The 17,605-nt window shown below is 54.4% G+C and overlaps 1 protein-coding gene across 1 annotated transcript; it reads left to right on the forward strand.

The window, feature by feature from the left end:
• The first annotated feature begins 1,424 nt into the window (after positions 1-1,424).
• Positions 1,425-17,533, forward strand: LOC110135774 (transient receptor potential cation channel subfamily V member 6). Its single transcript, XM_020891048.2, has 15 exons — positions 1,425-1,722; positions 10,322-10,419; positions 10,582-10,704; positions 11,249-11,386; positions 11,667-11,765; positions 11,915-12,090; positions 12,589-12,735; positions 12,841-13,053; positions 13,376-13,462; positions 13,562-13,638; positions 13,872-14,037; positions 14,552-14,618; positions 14,953-15,221; positions 16,537-16,643; positions 16,899-17,533. The coding sequence occupies exons 1-15, from the start codon at positions 1,595-1,597 to the stop codon at positions 17,167-17,169; spliced, it is 2,166 nt and encodes a 721-aa protein (XP_020746707.2). The 5' UTR covers positions 1,425-1,594; the 3' UTR covers positions 17,170-17,533.
• Positions 17,534-17,605: the final 72 nt, after the last annotated feature.

The raw sequence follows: 17,605 nt of genomic DNA on the forward strand, positions 1-17,605 counted from the left end.
CTCTGGTCAGAGCTCTGGCAGGGCCAAGAGGGGCTGGGCTTCCTGTCACCACTCTCCAGTGTGACTGTGCAGGCCCCTTCCTTCTGGAACATTCTTTGCCAGCTGTGGTCAGGAAGAAAGACAGGGGCTCCGGCATCAGGGGAGTGGGCTTGAATCTGGCCTTGGCTATAAAATTGGCTCTGTGACATTGGGGGACTTACTTTACCACTTTGAGCTTCGTTTTTTTTCCTTCCATTGGTAAAATGCGGATACTAATGCTTGCCTTGCAGGTCTGATGTGAGCTGACATGGGAAGACTTGGTGAAGGGCCCCTGCCAGGCAGTAGTGGGTAAATAAATGCTGTCTCCACTGGAGGCTGCCACGGAAAATATTTGCGACATAATTATCCTAAAAAAATATTTGCTGTTTATCTGAAACTCAAATTGAATCCAGCATCCTGTCTTTTACTTGGCAACCCACTCCTTGCGAATGTGCTAAGTCGTTTCAGTCATGTCCAGCTCTTTGTGACCCCATGGACTGTAGCCCACCAGGCTCCTCTGTCCATGGGATTCTCCAGGCAAGAATACTGGAATGGGTAGCCATTCCCTTCTCCAGGGGATCTTCCTGACCCAGGGATCGAACCTGAGTTGCCTGCATTGCAGGCAGATTCTTTACCGCTGAGCCACTGGGGTGGTGTTGGGGACAGTCTCTAGAATTCCAGAGTAGGAGTCTGAGAACCGTGTTTAGGGAGGCCACACACGGTCCAGGGGTGCCATTTTATGCTCTAGTTTTGTGAGTTCAGAATGGATTTTGCACCTCTTAAGGGCTATAAAAGCAAGCAAAGAAGAATGTGTATCAGCCGCTGTATGCCCGTGTGCAGCTTGCAAAGGCCAGAATATTTGCATTTACTATCTGGCCTTCTATAGAAGCTGCTGGCCCACAGTAGCTGAGGGGGCTGAGAGTTTTCAATACTTATGCACCTGTCGTGGGCCAGGGCAGAGCCGAAGCAAAATCACGCCTACAGGGCAGAGAGGTCCAGAGACACCCTGCGAGGAAGGTGGGCATCCCGGCCCTCCAGACTCAGCGCCCTGCCCAGCTCCGCCCCCTCCTCCCCCACTGACTGGAGTCCCTGGGGCCCAACTGACCCATCAGGCCTTTCTATAAAAGGTCGCCAGGTGTCCCAAAGTCCAGGGAGTCCTGTCCCTCCTCTCAGAAGGCCTCCCCTCCCTGGACTGGCTGGGGGGGAGCTGAGAGAGGGAGCTTTCCCAGGCCCCCACAGCTGCTGACCTGTCTCTTTAAATCGCAGGTAATTTGGGAGGAGTAGGGGAGTGTCTTCAGGGCTCCTGCTTCTCCCAGGAGAAGAGAGGTCCTGCCCAGGGAGCTTAGTGGCGGAGTCCCAGCTCTGCCAAGTGTAACCAACTCCTCCGAGCGAGGCCTCCTGTGTCTGGCGGCTTGCACCTCGGGGAGACTCCGCGGGGCCCCGGGAGGCCCCCGAGACGGCACCTCCCCGGGAAGAGGGCGGGCCAGCCCTTGGGGCTGCCCATGTGGCCCCCAGGCTGAGTCCAGGTGGGGTCTGGCCTCGGCCCCAGCCCCCCAAGGCACCAGCCCTCTGCTCCATGGGGTTGCCGCTGCCCAAGGAGAAGGGGTACATCGTCGGCCTGTGGAGAAAGCTCTGCAGATGGTTCCAGAGGCAGGAGTCATGGGCCCAGAGGCGCGACGAGCAGAACCTGCTGCAGCAGAAGAGGTAAGCCTCAGAGCTGCGGCCCCCACCCTTCCCTCTCCCCGGGGGCTCCCCCCCCTTGGGGGCACTGCTGCTGCCGGGAAGACCTTTCTTCCCGGCCTGGCCCCTCTGGAGCACTTTGTCTCAAGAGTCTGGGCCTGGGGTTAGCGCCAGGTGAAAGGGGAGGAGGGGCTGGCACGGGTAACACAGGTGCTCCCTACGTTTAAGAGCCCATCAATTAGGCAGCCTTTCTCATAAGTGCTTTCCTGGAGCCCAGACAACTTGTCGGGCTGTGGAAGGATTAGGGCATCACAGACCTGCACCCCAGAGGTGCTGCTGCTGTGTGTGTGTGTGTGTGTGTATTCAGTTGTGTCTGACTCTTTGAGACCCCCCTGGACTGTAGCCGGCCAGGCTCCTCTGTCCACGGGATTCTCCCGGCAAGAATCCTGGAGTGAGTTGCCCTGCCCTCCTCCAGGGGATCTTCCAGACCCTGGAATCAAACCCAAGTTTCCTGTGCCTCCTGCATTGCAGGTGGATTGTTTACAGCTGAGCCACCGGGGAGACCCAGAGGTGCTGCTGGGTTAGGACAGTTCTTTACATCTCTACTCCCTGCTCCTAGAACAGTCTCTTGGGCAGAAACACACACACTACATATATGTGCACATGTGTGAATGAATCAATGAATGGGGCAGAGAGAGAACTGCAGACACCAGTAACCACACAGGAAAGGCAACATGTGATAATGATTCTTGTGCATTTATCACATCAGCCATTGATGGAGTCCGACTCCTGGGGGAGTCGGGGAGGGGTGCTGTGTGTCGACAACTAAGCTGGGGCCCAGCCCTGGAATGTATTACCCTCCACTGCAGGAGAGGGCCATGGGCAATGCGCCAAAATACCAGGTGCTTAGAATTCACTGCCGAAGGCAGGCTGAGGAATTTGAGAGGCTCTAGAGTTTGAGCCTGGAGTACATCTCACTTAAGGCTTCCAGCCCCTGAAAACTGCCCCAGACTCATGCGACGGTCCCCCCACCACCTCCATCGGTGCTCAGAGCTGGGAGTTGGAGAGGAGGTCGGAGGAAGCTTGAGGCCATCCCTGTGTGTGGTTTCTCCGCCAGAGCTTCCGTGGGTCTCGCCACCCAGGGGCCGGCAGACTAGCAGGAAGTCCTCCCCCTGGGACTTTCCTGGGTCTCTAAGAGGCAGATAATACGTCTATTCACAGGGGAAGTCCAAAGCGTGTGTGTCTGAGGGTCTCTCTCCATCTCGAAGCGCGGGGGCCTGCCTGAGCCTGACCGGGAGGCTGGGGGTTAGCTGGAGTTCCTGTTGTTTCCCTTCCTCTTGCTCAAGGATTCAGGGCTGGGGGTGCCCTCCTTTTTTTTTCTTTTTCTGAGATCTGGCTCCCCGACTCTCCCAGCTGCCGCCCACCTCTCTCCTCCCAGGCCTGGGAGAGTGGGGGCTGAGCACATGTTTGGCTGATGACATCTTGAGGCAACAGAACGGTATTGTTGTTGGAGACGGGGACCGTCAGTGGTTCCACTCATCCCCGTCCAGTCTCGGGACCTTGGGGCTGGGGAAGCTGGGCAGGAGTGCAGGGAGGCCCCCGGGGCTTGGAAGTAGTGGCGGAGGCAGAGGGGAGGACCTGGGCTGGAGCCGGGGCTGCTCCCCAGTATCTTCTCTGTCCCTGTGTCTTAGCGACATCTGATGGGCCTTCTCTCACAGTCTTGGGCTAGGAAAGCCTGATTCGCCTCTCAGAGGGCTCCTCTCCCCTCTTCCTGATGTCCCCTGTCAGATTCCACAGTTTTCTGGATCCTCTTTTTCCGGGACACCAGGGGCCTGGAACCTGATTCCCCTACTGGGTGGTTACTCCCCGGAAGGACCTGAAGGTCTGGGAGGGGAGTGTCCAAGGCAGTGTCATCACTCAGCTTTAAGGGGAGATCTGTGGGTGGCTGGACACACAGGTGCTGACCACATGAGTGATGACAACATGGCCAGGTGAGCAGGGCTGTTACCACCCCCACCCCCGAGAATGAGGCAGACCCAGAGAGGGGCTCCGGGTGGGGTGGAAGGGACTCCAAGAGAAGGGAGGGGCTCAGGTCTCTCCAGGAACATGGGGGAACCCAGCATTCTTCTCTCTCTGGTTGGCTTTTCTTGGGTCTTAGTTGCCTTCACCTCGGCTTAAGTCCGTGTTAGTGGGATCCAAGTTGAACCATCATCTTTCTCTCATTTCCTCTGCATCATCTCGGGGCTTTGCGTATGTGTGTGTGTGCTAAGCCACTCAGCCATGTCTGATTCTTTGCAACCCCGTGGACTGTAGTCTGCCAGGCTTCTCTGTCCATGGGATTCTCTGGGCAAGAATACCGTAGTAGGTTGCCAGGCCCTCCTGCAGGGGATCTTCCTGACCCGTCTTAATTCCTGAGATGCGATGTACTAGGTGTTGACTGTAAAACGCTCAGCTAGGTTTGCGAAAATGAATGTGACGCATTCTCTGCTCTCCAGATGCTCATGTTCTTAGGGGCAAAACACACCGGTAGGCATCGACTTGGGTTAAAAGTGAGCTTGGCGACTGTCCTAAGAAGGCTGTGAACAAGTATTGTGGGATCCTTGAGGAGGACAATGCAGGCCCCGATTCTGATTGGTGTAGACTGTGCTGGGCAGCTTCCAGGGTCTGCCTGACATGATTCTCACCCTGAGCCCCTCTCGAGCAGGGTCATCCTCCCGGTAGCTGGCAAGAGGCAGTGAGCACCAGGGGTTCTTTTCTGCTTAGATAGATCCCTATAGTAGTTATCTGTAGGCTGGCATGGCATATCTGTCAGAAGTGAGGGCTGTGACCTTGGATCACCCTGAGACTTCCTGCTTCAGTAAACACGTATGCAGGTGCATGCATCCTGTACTTGAAAGATGCAGTCTGGGCACTTAGAAGGGCGGCTAGGTCTGGAATTAGCCACTTTCCTGAGCTGTGGCTTCTTCATGCCATCGCCCAGAAACTGAGTTGGAGGGAGGTTGCCCCAAGTAGCCAGTGCACACCTCCTCCCGTTGTGGTCGTCGCTCCAGCTGCTCCCCCAACCTCACCTCAACACGAGCAAAATTGGGAAGAGCCAGAGAACTAGAAGAACCACATAATTGAGTGGTGAGAGCCTTGGGGCTAGGTTCTTGGCCAAGCATTCCGTCTTGAACTCTGTCTGATCCTCTGGATCTAGCTTGGCTTCCTTTGCGGAAAAATATGAGAATTATTCAGCCCGTGTCACAGGGTTGTGAAGAGCAAACATAATCGTATGTGAGATGCTGCTTTGGAAGCTGAAGAGCACATTTAACACCTGGGACCACTGTGATTAAAAAGAACACAAGAACAATCAAAAGGCAGCTTCCATTGACAGCAGGAGTTACAGGGACTGTGAACTCCCTCCCATCAGAGCTGGAGCCATCCAAGAACCAGACTCTGAGCCCCAGGGGGTGTGTGTGACCTCCGTCCAGTTGACATGCTTCTCTGAGAGGGGTTGGTGGAGAAATCAGTGGGACCCACATGTGTGGCTCCACCTCCCATGCCTCCTCTGACCCCTCTTCAGATCCTGATGAACATGGAGAATAGGAACAGGGAAATGACCAGAGGGGTCCCAGCGCTGCCTCCGACTTGTTTGAACAGACTATCCCAGGGCTCCAGGCCTCTTTCTCCGTCTGGACAGATTAGACTGGGTTTCCAGGGCTTTTTAGCTCTAAAATTCAGATTTGAATTCTTCCCTAGACACGCTTGATCCTGCCCATTTCCCAGCAACCAAATGCAAAACTTCACACATGCAGGTCCACACACACGAGTGTACATGTATAGACATGTACACATCCACAAGAACGTGAAGCAGAGAGGATGGGGTGGAGGAAACAGGGAGAGAAGACAAGCGGCAGATCTTTGGGGCCAGAGGAAGCCCTGAAGGTGATAACAACTTGTTTGCTCTGTAAAAAGTGTGCTAGGGTTTATGCCAGAAATCCTATAGCAGTGTTTCTACCAGTCCAGTATTGAACCAGACTGTTCAATTTTATAATAGTCAAGCAAAATAAGACATTCTAAATTCTGGAAACAACTTTCATATCTTTATCATTTCAGATCTTCTAGTTTCTTTCATTGTCTTTTATTAAATAATTAATCTGCAGGTGCTTAAAAGCCTTCATTTTTTTGTTTCTTAGTTGAGCATTTAATGATTTGTAAGAAAACATGGATGGAATTTCTCATTCTATTTAATGTGAAAAATCCTTTCTTAAAAAATAGATTATGAATACTTACACATTGAGGTCAGGGCTTCTGTGCCTTGACACTTTTCACATGTTGGGCAGATAACTCTCTGTTACAAGAGGCTGCCTTGTTTAAGAAGCTCAGCAGCACCCCTGCCCTCTGCCAACTAGATGCCAGTTTCACCCCCTCTCTCAGTCATGACAACCAAAGATGTCTCCAGACTCTGCCAAATCCCCTAGAAGGAGGCAGGGAGTTGTACCTGGTTAAGGTGTGTGTGCTCAGTCATGTCCAACTCTTTGAAACCCCGTGGACTGTAGCCCACCAGGCTCCTCTGTCCATGGGATTCTCCAGGCAAGAATACTGGAATGGTTGCCACCTCTTCCTCCAGGGGATCTTCCCCACCCAAGGACCTAACCTGCATCTCTTGCATCTCCTGCATTGGAAGGAGGATTCTTTACCACAAAGCCACCTGTGAAAGACCACTACTCTAAATCACTGTTTGTAAATAAGAGATTCTGGTAGTAAAGTTATGTGTGCTTCTAAATAAAATGAAACTGTCCCCTGGAACAGAGTGAGTATAATTTAACCATTAAAATCAGAAGACATTTTGGCAGTATCTCCTCTTCTTCCTGCCCTAGGGAGATGTCTGGTGAAGATGTATAGATTTTACTCCAGATCTAAAGTTCTGTGTTGGGTTTCTTTGGAACAAACTATTTCTTTACCAGGCACAAGAATCTTTGGATGGGTCTGCTCTTTTTTATGGGGTCCATCTTTTTTATGGGGTGTAAGTGTAGGCAGGTGTTTGGGGGGAGTTCTGCCTTATGGAAATGGCAACCCACTCCAGTATTCTTGCCTGGAGAATCCCATGGACAGAGGAATGTGGCAGGTTACAGTTCCTAGGATCGCAAGAGTCGGACACGACTTAGCCCTATCTTTTCTGCCTCACTGCCCGGAATATTAGCAAGAGCTTTCTTGGCTGCCCCCTTGTGGCCATGTGATGCTGTTGCAAGTCATACCTCTGCCTGACTCCCTGGGAACCATGTATACTCTGCCCTCCCTTTTTGCTGGATACTGGAGTTTGCCACGCAGAGGAGGCCAGGTCTCTACAAACGTCGCTGGTTTGGGTCATAAGCCTTTTCTTCATCCAGAGTGTGATCTGATTGAGGTTCCCAGATAAAATACAAGACACAGAGTTAAATGTGAATTTCAGATAAACAACGAATAGATTGTCAGTTTCAGTTTGCCCTAAATATTGCACGGACATACTTATATTAAAAACTTATTTGCGGGGAATTCCCTGGCAGTCCAGGGGTTAGGCCTCTGTACTTTCACTGCCGAAGGCCCAGGTTTGATCCCTGGTTGGGGAACTAAGATACAATAAGCGACATGGCACAGCCAAGGAAAAAACAAGAACTTATTTGTTGTGTATCTAAAATTCAACTCTGAGCATCCCCATGTTTTTATTTTGTAAATCTAGCCATCCCAGTTCAAACGGTAGCTTCCTGCCCTTGCCGGGCCACTTGGGCCGGCAGCGGAGGCCAGAAGCAGGACATGTGGGGACTGGAGGTTTGAGAAGGACGTTCATGGTCATCAGAGATATGTCAGAGAACCAAGAGTGGTGTCTTTGGGGCTGCCACTGACAAGCCTCCCCACTTATGTCCTAGGAAGCAGGGAGTGGACTCTGCACTCGGGTTAGAAGCCCTTTTGGACCCATTTCTAGCTTCGCCATTAACCCTTGGCCAAACAGGGCACAGAACTAGGAGCCAAACAAAACAACAACAACAACGAGAAGCTAATTGGAGGAGAGCAGAGAAAGGATAAAAGATGAGAAAGTGGCTGACCTCTGACCTCCAAGTGCGCTTAGAAGAGGAAGAGACAGATACTAATCACAGCACCCACTGAGAATGCCGAGGTAGAGTAAGGCCAGAGGAGAGTGCGGGAAACTTCCTGCGCGCGCGCATGTGTGTGTGTGTGTTGGGAATAGTGCTTACTCTCGAATATCTATAAAAGAGGGATTTGGGCAAATTGTTGGAAAAGGTAGTGGTGGTGGGAGGGGTGGTGATGGTGGTGGGGGTCATGGTGGTGGTGGGAGTGATGGTGGTGGTGGGGGTGATGGTAGTGGTGGGGTGTTGATGGTGATTGAGGTGCAGTGGCGGTGGCAGGGGTCATGGTGGCGGGGTCGTGGTGCTGGGGGTCATGGTGGTGGGGGTGGTGATGGTGATTGGGGTGATGGCGGTGGCAGGGGTGATGGCGGTGGCGAGGATCATGGTGCTGGCAGGGGTCATGGTGGTGGTGGGGGTGATGGGCTGATGGTGGCGGGGGTGGTGATGGTGGTGGGGGTCATGGTGGTGGGGGTCATGGTGGTGGGGGTCATGGCGGGGGTCATGGTGGTGGGGTCATGGTGGTGGGGGTCATGGCGGTGGCGGGGGTCATGGAGGTGGCGAGGGTCATGGTGGCAGGGGTCATGGTGGTGGTGGGGGTGATGGTGGCTGGAGTGATAGGGGTGATGATGAGAGTGGTGAGAGGTGCTGCAAACTTGTCTTGCAGCTGCATGAGCACACGAGGCATACTAGTTTTTACTTAGATTACATGTTTGCCTAAGGTTGGCTTAGGGCTGGCTGATGGACCTAATTGGGGGAGGGCGGGGGGCAGTAAAGCCAAACCACCTTCTGGCATTGCTACAGTTCATTCCTTCTACAGAGAGTGGTAATGAGCATCTGCCATCACACTGGGCATATTCCCCGGCCCTGGGAACGCAGCATACAGAGTAACTAGGGTGGGTGGGGGCTGGATTCCAGGTGAAAGCAGAGAGACAGCACAGCCATGAGGAGGATGGTGTGCCCTGCGGTGCCAAGACTGAACTGCTGGGTGTCCGGGGCCAGCGGGAGGAAGAAAGCACGGAAAAAGGGTTGCATGAAATCTGGAGGGGACTTCTGAGTTTCTTCTCTTTGGGTGTTTAGGACCCACGAGACTTTTACAAACTATGCTTGCATTTTCTGTTTAGAGACAATGTCTTGGGAGCATCCAGAAGGATGGATTGGGGGTAAACAGGGCATAGGGGTACTAGTCAGAAGAAGATTTTGCTAATCCTGGCCCAGAGAATGAGGATGTAGATTAATAAGGATCAGTGGGAACGAGGAGGCAGGGACTGAGCAGAAAGAGACATTGAATTGACAGGTGGCTGCCCCTGTGGCCTGATGCGGGGACCTGGGGCCAGCATTTGGGGAGACTGACAGGTCACGCTCTCTCCTCCTCTCCCGATCACCCCTTCCACCCCCAGCTCTTGGAGTCAGCTTCCAGCTACTATGGCCTTCTTGGTGTATGAGCTCCTGTTCACATAACTGACCCTCTGTGGACAAATAGTGTTATTTCATTCACTCCTGTAGAAAGACCAAGTAGCTCTGGGCCATCAGGGAAAAGTAAATAAAGGGCCCCTGTGTGTCTCAGTTGGAGTAAGTTTTGATATTACAAGAAGTGTGCAGTTCATTGTAGGCCTAAAACTGGGAAATCAGAGATGATTCTTTGCCTAAAACAAGTGAGACACAGACAGGAAGCAGGCAGAGACTGTAGCCCGATACAGGGGCCAGAAGAAAGAAAGGGCCCACAGCTGCTTTGGGACTGAGCCCCAAAGATGCTGTCATAGGGGAGAAAGTGCCAGAATCAAAGGTTCTCCTGAGGAAGGGAAGCATCACACAACAGCAGAAACACCCACCAGCCTCTGTATGTCGGCCTCCTTCATAAAGATGGGAAGGCATTTCCTCATATCCTCAGTCCATGAAAACAAGGCTTATCTTGGAGGGTAATCTCAGGACTTCAAGGGATGCTGAAAGGGGTTACTCCAGAGGCCAAATAGGTCAGGAGGTAACAAGGATTTAGCTGAAACTCCTTCCTCTCCACCTGATGTTCACAGATCTCTCTCTCTCTCTCACACACACACACACACACACACACACACACTGAGGAAAGGAAAGTGGTCCTGATGTTCACCCACACACAAACTATGGAAAAGTTGGCTTGGATTTGACTCACGCAAACTACGGAAAAGTTGGCTTGAGTTAACTCATGCAAACTATGAAAAAGTTGGCTTGGATTTAACTCACACAAAACTATGGAAAAGTTGACTTGGATTTAACTCATGCAAACTATGGAAAAGTTGGCTTGGATTTAACTCATGTAAGCTATGGAAAAGTTGGCTTGGATTTAACTCATGCAAACTATGGAAAAGTTGGCTTGGATTAACCAGTGGGTCAGGCAAAGAGAGCTCGGGCAGCCCCTCCCCTGAAAGCGGCCCCACCTCTCTGGATGAGGGACCTCTGGGTTCGGGGTTCACTGCCACCGAGGTGTGAGACGGAGCAAAGCCGCCCACCTTGCTTCCCAACTGGTTCGCTCCCCTCTCTTATAGGATCTGGGAGTCTCCGCTCTTGCTAGCTGCCAAAGAGAACGATATCCAGGCTCTGAGCAAGCTGCTCAAGTATGAGGCCTGTGATGTCCACCAGAAAGGTAAGGAGCGTCTCCGACTGGGTCAGCCCTGTGCCCACGGCCCTCCTCCCCCTCCTCCTGCTCGTATAGCCCAGGACCTTCTGCTGTGCGCCCCCAGTTCTCTATGGGCCCCCGTCCCCTGCTCCAGAGAGGCCACGTGACTCTGCTTTCTGTCAATGCCAGGAGCCGTTGGGGAGACGGCACTGCACGTGGCCGCCCTCTATGACAACCTGGAGGCCGCCATGGTGCTGATGGAGGCTGTCCCCGAGCTGGTCAAGGAGCCCATGACATCTGAGCTGTATGAAGGTGAGGGGCCGAGGGCCTAGGATGGAGGGAAGCGTGACCTTGGTGGTGGATAATCTGGGGAAACCAAGAAGGAAACTGGGGCCCCTTCTCTGTCCCTTCCCCTCACTGGAGTGCTAACCTCTGAAACGGAGAGACCTGGGGTAGGAAGGCTTCCCTTGTCGTTCAGTAGGTTAAGAATCTGCCTGCAATGCAGGAGACCCATGTTTGACTCCTGGAGCAGAAAGATCGCCTGGAGAAGGAAAAGGCAACCCACTCCAGTATTCTTGCCTGGAGAATCCCATGAACAGAGGAGCCTGGCGGGCTACAGTCCACGGGGTTGCAAGAGTCAGACATGACTTGGCGACTAAACCACTAGAGTAGGAAGAGGCAGGCAGCACCAGGGTCCCCTGGGAGCCCCACCAGGCCCCTACCCCTGTCTCATCCTCCCCCAGAAAGGCTGACCTGGTGGAGACAGGAGGGTCCCCCTGCAGGGATCTGTGAAGATAGGAGGGACCCCTAGCTGGATCCTGGGGACAGAGCCCAAGCCAAGAGCTCTCTTGTCCAGGTCAGACGGCGCTGCACATAGCAGTCATGAACCGGAACGTGAACCTGGTGAAAGCCCTGCTCGCCCACGGGGCCAGCGTCTCTGCGAGGGCGGTAGGCTCCGCATTCCGCCTCAGTCCTCACAATCTCATCTACTTTGGTGAGAGCCAGGACAGGGGCTGGGAGGACGAGGAGGGGGGCACCAGTCAAGGGAGGGTGGGCTGAGAAGCCTCCGTGCCTGGGGAAGCTGGGAGGGGTCCGCCCTCAGGGCCGAAGGCCAGAGCCAAGCCCCCACCCCCACCCCGGGGCCCCCTCCAGCATCCCCGCCTCTGGTCCTGCTGACGAGGGTCCCCGGAGACAGGGGAGGCAGGGGCGGTCGCTCAGAGACACTGCGCATCCCCGCCTGCATCTCACGCCCGCCCGGGTCTCTGCATCCCCAGGGGAGCACCCTCTGTCCTTTGCCGCCTGCATGGGCAGCGAGGAGATCGTGAGGCTGCTCATTGAGCATGGCGCTGACATCCGGGCCCAGGACTCCCTGGGTAAGAGCTGGGCTGGAGGGGGCGCTGGGAGGCTGGGGGTGGCAGGGGAGGGGCTGGGACTCCCCTCAGGCCCCCCGGGGGGGGTGGTCCTGGGGAACAGAAGGGACTCTGGTCCCAGGGGTCACATGACACCCCGTGTCCTCTCCCAGGAAACACAGTGTTGCACATCCTCATCCTCCAGCCCAACAAAACCTTTGCCTGCCAGATGTACAACCTGCTGCTGTCCTACGACAGGCGAGGGGACCACCTGCAGTCCCTGGACCTCATGCTCAATCACCAGGGCCTCACCCCCTTCAAGCTGGCCGGAGTGGAGGGCAACACTGTGGTGAGGGGCCCTCCCCCAACCCCACGGGGATCCTTCCCCTGACCCTTCATCTTACACTTCCTGGCCCTTTGAGGAAGTAAATGTGAATGGTCCTCCCTAATGCCGAGGCCCTATTTTCAGCTTCGATTGGAATTTCCTTCTCCGCCCCTGTCTCACATCTTCTTTCTCTCCCACTTTTTCTGCCCTGCGTCATTAGGGGCTGTGAGGGTCTAGATCCCGTCCAGGGGTGGTCTGTAAAACCCATGTCCCCCTGCGCTGCATCCTCGCACCTCCTCTTTCCAAGCTCTGGAGGGAGTTATGGGGGAAGAGGATGAACTAGGAGGCTGACATGGAGAAGGGTACTTTTGTCCACAAGGCTGCGGTCTTTGAGTGAAGAGCGAGCCTCCTTTCAGGGGTGCAGCAGTCCTTCTGGGCAAGCATCCCATCCACCCCCCAGAACAGTCCCCTTGGCTTGCTCCTCCTCACTCGCTTGCCCACCCCTTCCATCCCTAACTTTAGATGTTCCAGAACCTGGTGCAGAAGCGGAAGTACATCCAGTGGACGTGTGGGCCGCTGACCTCCACTCTCTACGACCTCACGGAGATTGACTCCTCAGGGGAGGAGCTATCCCTGCTGGAACTTATCGTCAGCTCCAAGAAGCGAGAGGTACGGTGGGTGGTGGGTGGTGGGGGCTGGTCCTCAGGCTAGGGAGCCGCTAGGGAGGGGAGTCAGGGGCTCTGAGCTGCTTGCTGCCTTCTCTTTCTGCTGCAGGCTCGCCAGATCCTAGATCAGACGCCAGTAAAGGAGCTGGTGACCCTCAAGTGGAAGAGATACGGGCGGCCGTACTTCTGTGCGCTGGCAGCCACGTACCTGCTGTACATCATCTGCTTCACCATGTGCTGTGTGTACCGCCCCCTCAAGCCCAGGACTGACAACGAAACTGACCCCCGGGACAACACCCTCTGTCAGCAGAAGCCACTTCAGGTGACCCCCGAGGAGCAGCAGAGCTTTGGGGGTGGCGGGTATCCAGGCTCTCTGCCATTTCTCAGACGTGTGTCACGTTCCTAGCTTACCACCCACGTTTCTCTCCTTGCCCAGATCTCAACTACATAGGCACAAACTCAAATACATGCACACAGATACATACCGATGCTCTAAGAGCAGAGTTTGACAGAGCCAAACCTCATAGGTTGAAAAGAATCTGAGCAACTGGTGTCCCTAGACAAGGATGTGGACTTGCACCCAAGGGTGAGCAGGGCAGATGGGGGGGAAGCCCTGAGTCCTCTGACCACGCCTCTCCTTTCAGGAGGCCTATGTGACCCGCCAGGACCACCTCCGACTGGTGGGGGAGCTGGTGAGCATCTTTGGGGCTGTCATCATCCTGTTCATAGAGGTAGGTGCAGTGGGGATCCGGGGGTGAGGCTGTGTGCCCCAGGGATCCAGTTCAAGCTTCAGTCTACAAGTGCTTCATGTCTTTCTGGCCTCTCCTCAGATTACAGACATCTTCCGAGTGGGGCTCAGTCGCTTCTTCGGACAGACCATCCTTGGAGGACCATTCCACATCCTCTTGTGAGTCTCTTTTCCTCTCACCCTCCACCCCTTTCCTCACTAAGGCTTCAGTTTAACTCCCTGGACCAGCCTCTGGAGAACCCCAGCTCCAAAGGCCTCGCTGTGATGTGTGTGTGACCCTGTGTATGGAGCTTGAAGCTGAGTTTGTGGGTAGCACTTCCATCAACCCCTCACTCTTGGATCCTCAGGATCAGCCCAGCCCTCTCACGGCCCCCTCCCCACTCTTCCCCCAGCATCACCTATGCCTGCATGGTGCTGGTGACCATGGTGATGCGGCTCACCAACACCAATGGGGAGGTGGTACCCATGTCCTTCGCCTTGGTGCTGGGCTGGTGCAACGTCATGTATTTTGCGCGAGGATTCCAGATGCTGGGCCCCTTCACCATCATGATCCAGAAGGTCGGTGCCTCCTCCCAGACTTTCTAGAGAAAGGTCCTAGAGCAGGGGCTGCAAACATTTCTGAAAAGCATCAGATCAGAGTGATCTCAGGCTTGCAGTGGTGGTTTAGTCTGTAAGTCATGTCCGACTCTTTGCAACCCCATGGACTGTAGCCTGCCAGGCTCCTCTGACCATGCGATTTCCCAGGCAAGAACACTGGAGTGGGTTGCCATTTCCCTCTCCAGGGAATCTTCCCTACCAGGCTTGCAGAGCCAACATGTATATAATCTCTTTGATTTTCTTCTCTTCCCCCTTTTAATTTTTTTTTCAATCATCTAAAAAGTGGAAAATTCTCACTCAAGGGCCACACCAAACTTGATCCAGTAGATTTGGCCAGCAGGCCATAGCTGGCCAGCCCCTATGCTAGAAGGCGGAGCTGTTGGACTTCTCAGGGCTAGACCTCTTAGAGGCTATAAGGGGAGATTGTTCACAGGCCTGGTGTGGAGCTGGCCTCCCTTCTCTTCCTTCCCTCTAGATGATTTTTGGCGATCTGATGAGATTCTGCTGGCTGATGGCCGTGGTCATCCTGGGTTTTGCCTCGGGTAAATCATCTGAGCTAGGGGCCCTGGGCTGGAGGAAACCAGAAAGCATAGGATGCCTCTGGATAAACCTAGGGGGAGAGAGGGGCAGGAGGGAGGGCAGAGGCAGGAGAACGCCACAGTGTCTGAGGATGGGGTGTGTTAAGGCGGAGAGCTGGCTCTTGGGATCAGGAGGGTGAGTCATATGGAAGACAGGGGAACGTAAGAACCCACAGGACGGAGGGCTGGAGGGCTGGGATGGTGACACTGGAGAGGAAGCAGACAGGACTGCAGTGGGCAGCAGAGAGCGGGCTACGGTTTAATCACATGGAACTCTCACCCCCTTGGGTGAGAGCAGCCTTCTTTATCATCTTCCAGACAGAGGACCCCAATGAGCTGGGCCATTTCTACAATTACCCCATGGCGCTCTTCAGCACCTTTGAGCTGTTCCTCACCATCATCGATGGCCCCGCCAACTACGACGTGGATCTGCCCTTCATGTACAGCATCACCTACGCTGCCTTCGCCATCATCGCCGCGCTGCTGATGCTCAACCTCCTCATCGCTATGATGGGCGACACTCACTGGCGTGTAGCCCACGAGCGGGATGAGCTCTGGAGGGCCCAGGTGAGCGGCCCCCTCTGGTGGCCGGGAGGGTTAGTGCAAGTCATTCTCTTCCTGCCAAGGGCCAGGCCAAACTCAGAAGCAGGATATTTCGCCGCCTGCCGCCCCGCCCTGCCCCAGTATATCTGGAGGGTTATTGCACAGGCAAAATTGACGCAAAGTGTACAGAACTGGATCAGCGATACAGTCAAGAAATCCTGGAACAGGTGAAAAGAATCCCTGTTTTCTCAAAAAAGTAAAATCTGTCTTTTCTAGAATCATCAGTAAAAAATGAAGCTCAGGAGTAGCTACAGTGGGCTTCCCAGGTGGTGCTAGTGGTAAAGAACCTGACTGCCAATGCAGGAGACTTAAGAGATGTGGGTTGGGTCTCTGGGTCAGGAAGATCCCCTGGAGGAGAGAATACAACCCACTCCACTATTCTTGCCTGGAGCATCCTATGGACAGAAGAGCCTGAAGAGCTATATAGTCCATGGGGTCTCAAAGAGGAGGACAGGACCGAACCGACTTAGCGCACACACACACACACAGTAGCTACAACTGCATTCATGAAATTTTGTTACTAAATAAAAACTGAAGTATCAACTTTTGGGCAATATTTAAATCTTCAAAATTTGACCCAGAAAAACTGGACATGTTAAAAATAATGCCACACAAACTCCCTATAGTCACAGAAACTATCTTCAGTCAGATAATTGTGATGGGGCCAAAAGCACGAATTAACTGGATCAAATCATCATTTTAAAATGTACTTACAAAAGAATTTATCTCAACAAAAATAATTTCAGCAATGTAAATGGGAAATCCCTCCAACTGGATGGCATTTAACTGTGTTGTGCAGAAAGTGGAGTTAAAAAAAACCCTAAGCTGGCGACATAGGGTTTGCTCATGAAAATATTTTTTCAATGCAAATGTATTGGTAGGAAATTCCTCTGTAGGATGTTTGTGTTTCTAAGTAGCCTTTACATCTGCAGGGTCAAAATATTCCATAGCCCTGAGGACCCTTGCTCTTTGCTCTGCCCACCTTCCTGATCCTCAGAGCGAGGTCTCCCCACCTCCCGCAGGACTGGCCTGGCCTGGATGCTAGGTCACTGGGTGAAGCGTCGTGGGGCTCAAGGCCCATCACTCTCTCCTGCAGAAAAGGGGTGATGAAGCTGATGCCACCAACCTCTGCTCAGGGGTGTGGTCCCCTCTGGGAAACCATGTTTCCCAGCTGTTGCTACACTGTGGTTCCTCTGCCCGGAGTCCTCTCCACTCTCCCAGGGGTCTGCACCCCGTCTCTGGTTTCATCGTCTTCTGCCACCCACCCCCCGCCCCACAGGTTGTAGCCACCACTGTGATGCTAGAGAAGAAGCTGCCGCGTTGCCTGTGGCCTCGCTCGGGGATCTGCGGGCACAAGTTCGGGCTGGGGGACCGCTGGTTCCTACGGTGAGTGACGGCATGGGCTGGCAGGCCTGTGCACTCCCTGGGCTTCCAGTCTCACTGGGCAAAGGAACCTGCCAGGAGCCGGAGGGGCCCTGAAAGCATCCATGTTGTCCCTGGACCCGGCTCTCTGTTGCTTCCCAAAGCCTGGCATCCACTGTGCCCACTCAGGCTGCAGACAAGGAGAAAGACCACCTGCAGGAGGGCTGGTCCAAGGTCAGCCATTCCATCACCTCCTCCATACTCCCCCTCCCCCAACAGGGTGGAAGAGAAACAGGATATCAACCAGCAGCGTGTCCGGCGCTACGCCCAGGCCTTCTGCCACCAAGGCTTGGAGGACGACATGGAAAGACTGTGGCTGGGTGGCCCCTTGGGACCCTGCCTGTCGCTTCCTACCCCCTCGGTGTCTCGAAGTACCTCCCGCAGCAGCATCAACTGGGAGAGGCTACGGCAAGGGACCCTGAAGTCAGAGCTGCGGGGGGTGGTCAACAAGGCTCTGGAGGATGGGGAGGGCTGGGAGTACCAGATCTGAGCGCGCCTCCCGCCTCCCGCCTCCAGCCTCCCACCAAGGTCCAGATCTCTCACCTGCCAGGTCAGGGCGGGAGCGTAGAACAGAATACAGGGAAACCGAGGAGCAGGCTCACGCCTCGCCCCAAGCACAGGGCCCAGCGCAAATAGGGACCCAGCTTCGCCCACCCCGGCCTTACTGCCCTGTCTGAACAAAGCACTTTACAAAAGGCTGGGGTGCCACCTCGGGCACCAGCCTCCATCCAGGGTCACAGCCGCAGACAGCCGCAGAGGTCTGGGGAGGTGTGCCGAGCAGATGGGTACCACTGGGAGGGGATGGGGTGTGACACTGCCTCCAACCTTCCAATAAAGCCACTTCCTGTTCGCTCCTCCTCTCGTCCTGCAGCCTTCTCTGCGGTGGGGTCTCCCGCCCCTTCCATGCAGACCACAGGGCCTCACCA

This window comes from Odocoileus virginianus, chromosome 1 (genome assembly GCF_023699985.2).
Source record: "Odocoileus virginianus isolate 20LAN1187 ecotype Illinois chromosome 1, Ovbor_1.2, whole genome shotgun sequence".
Lineage (NCBI taxonomy): Eukaryota > Metazoa > Chordata > Mammalia > Artiodactyla > Cervidae > Odocoileus > Odocoileus virginianus.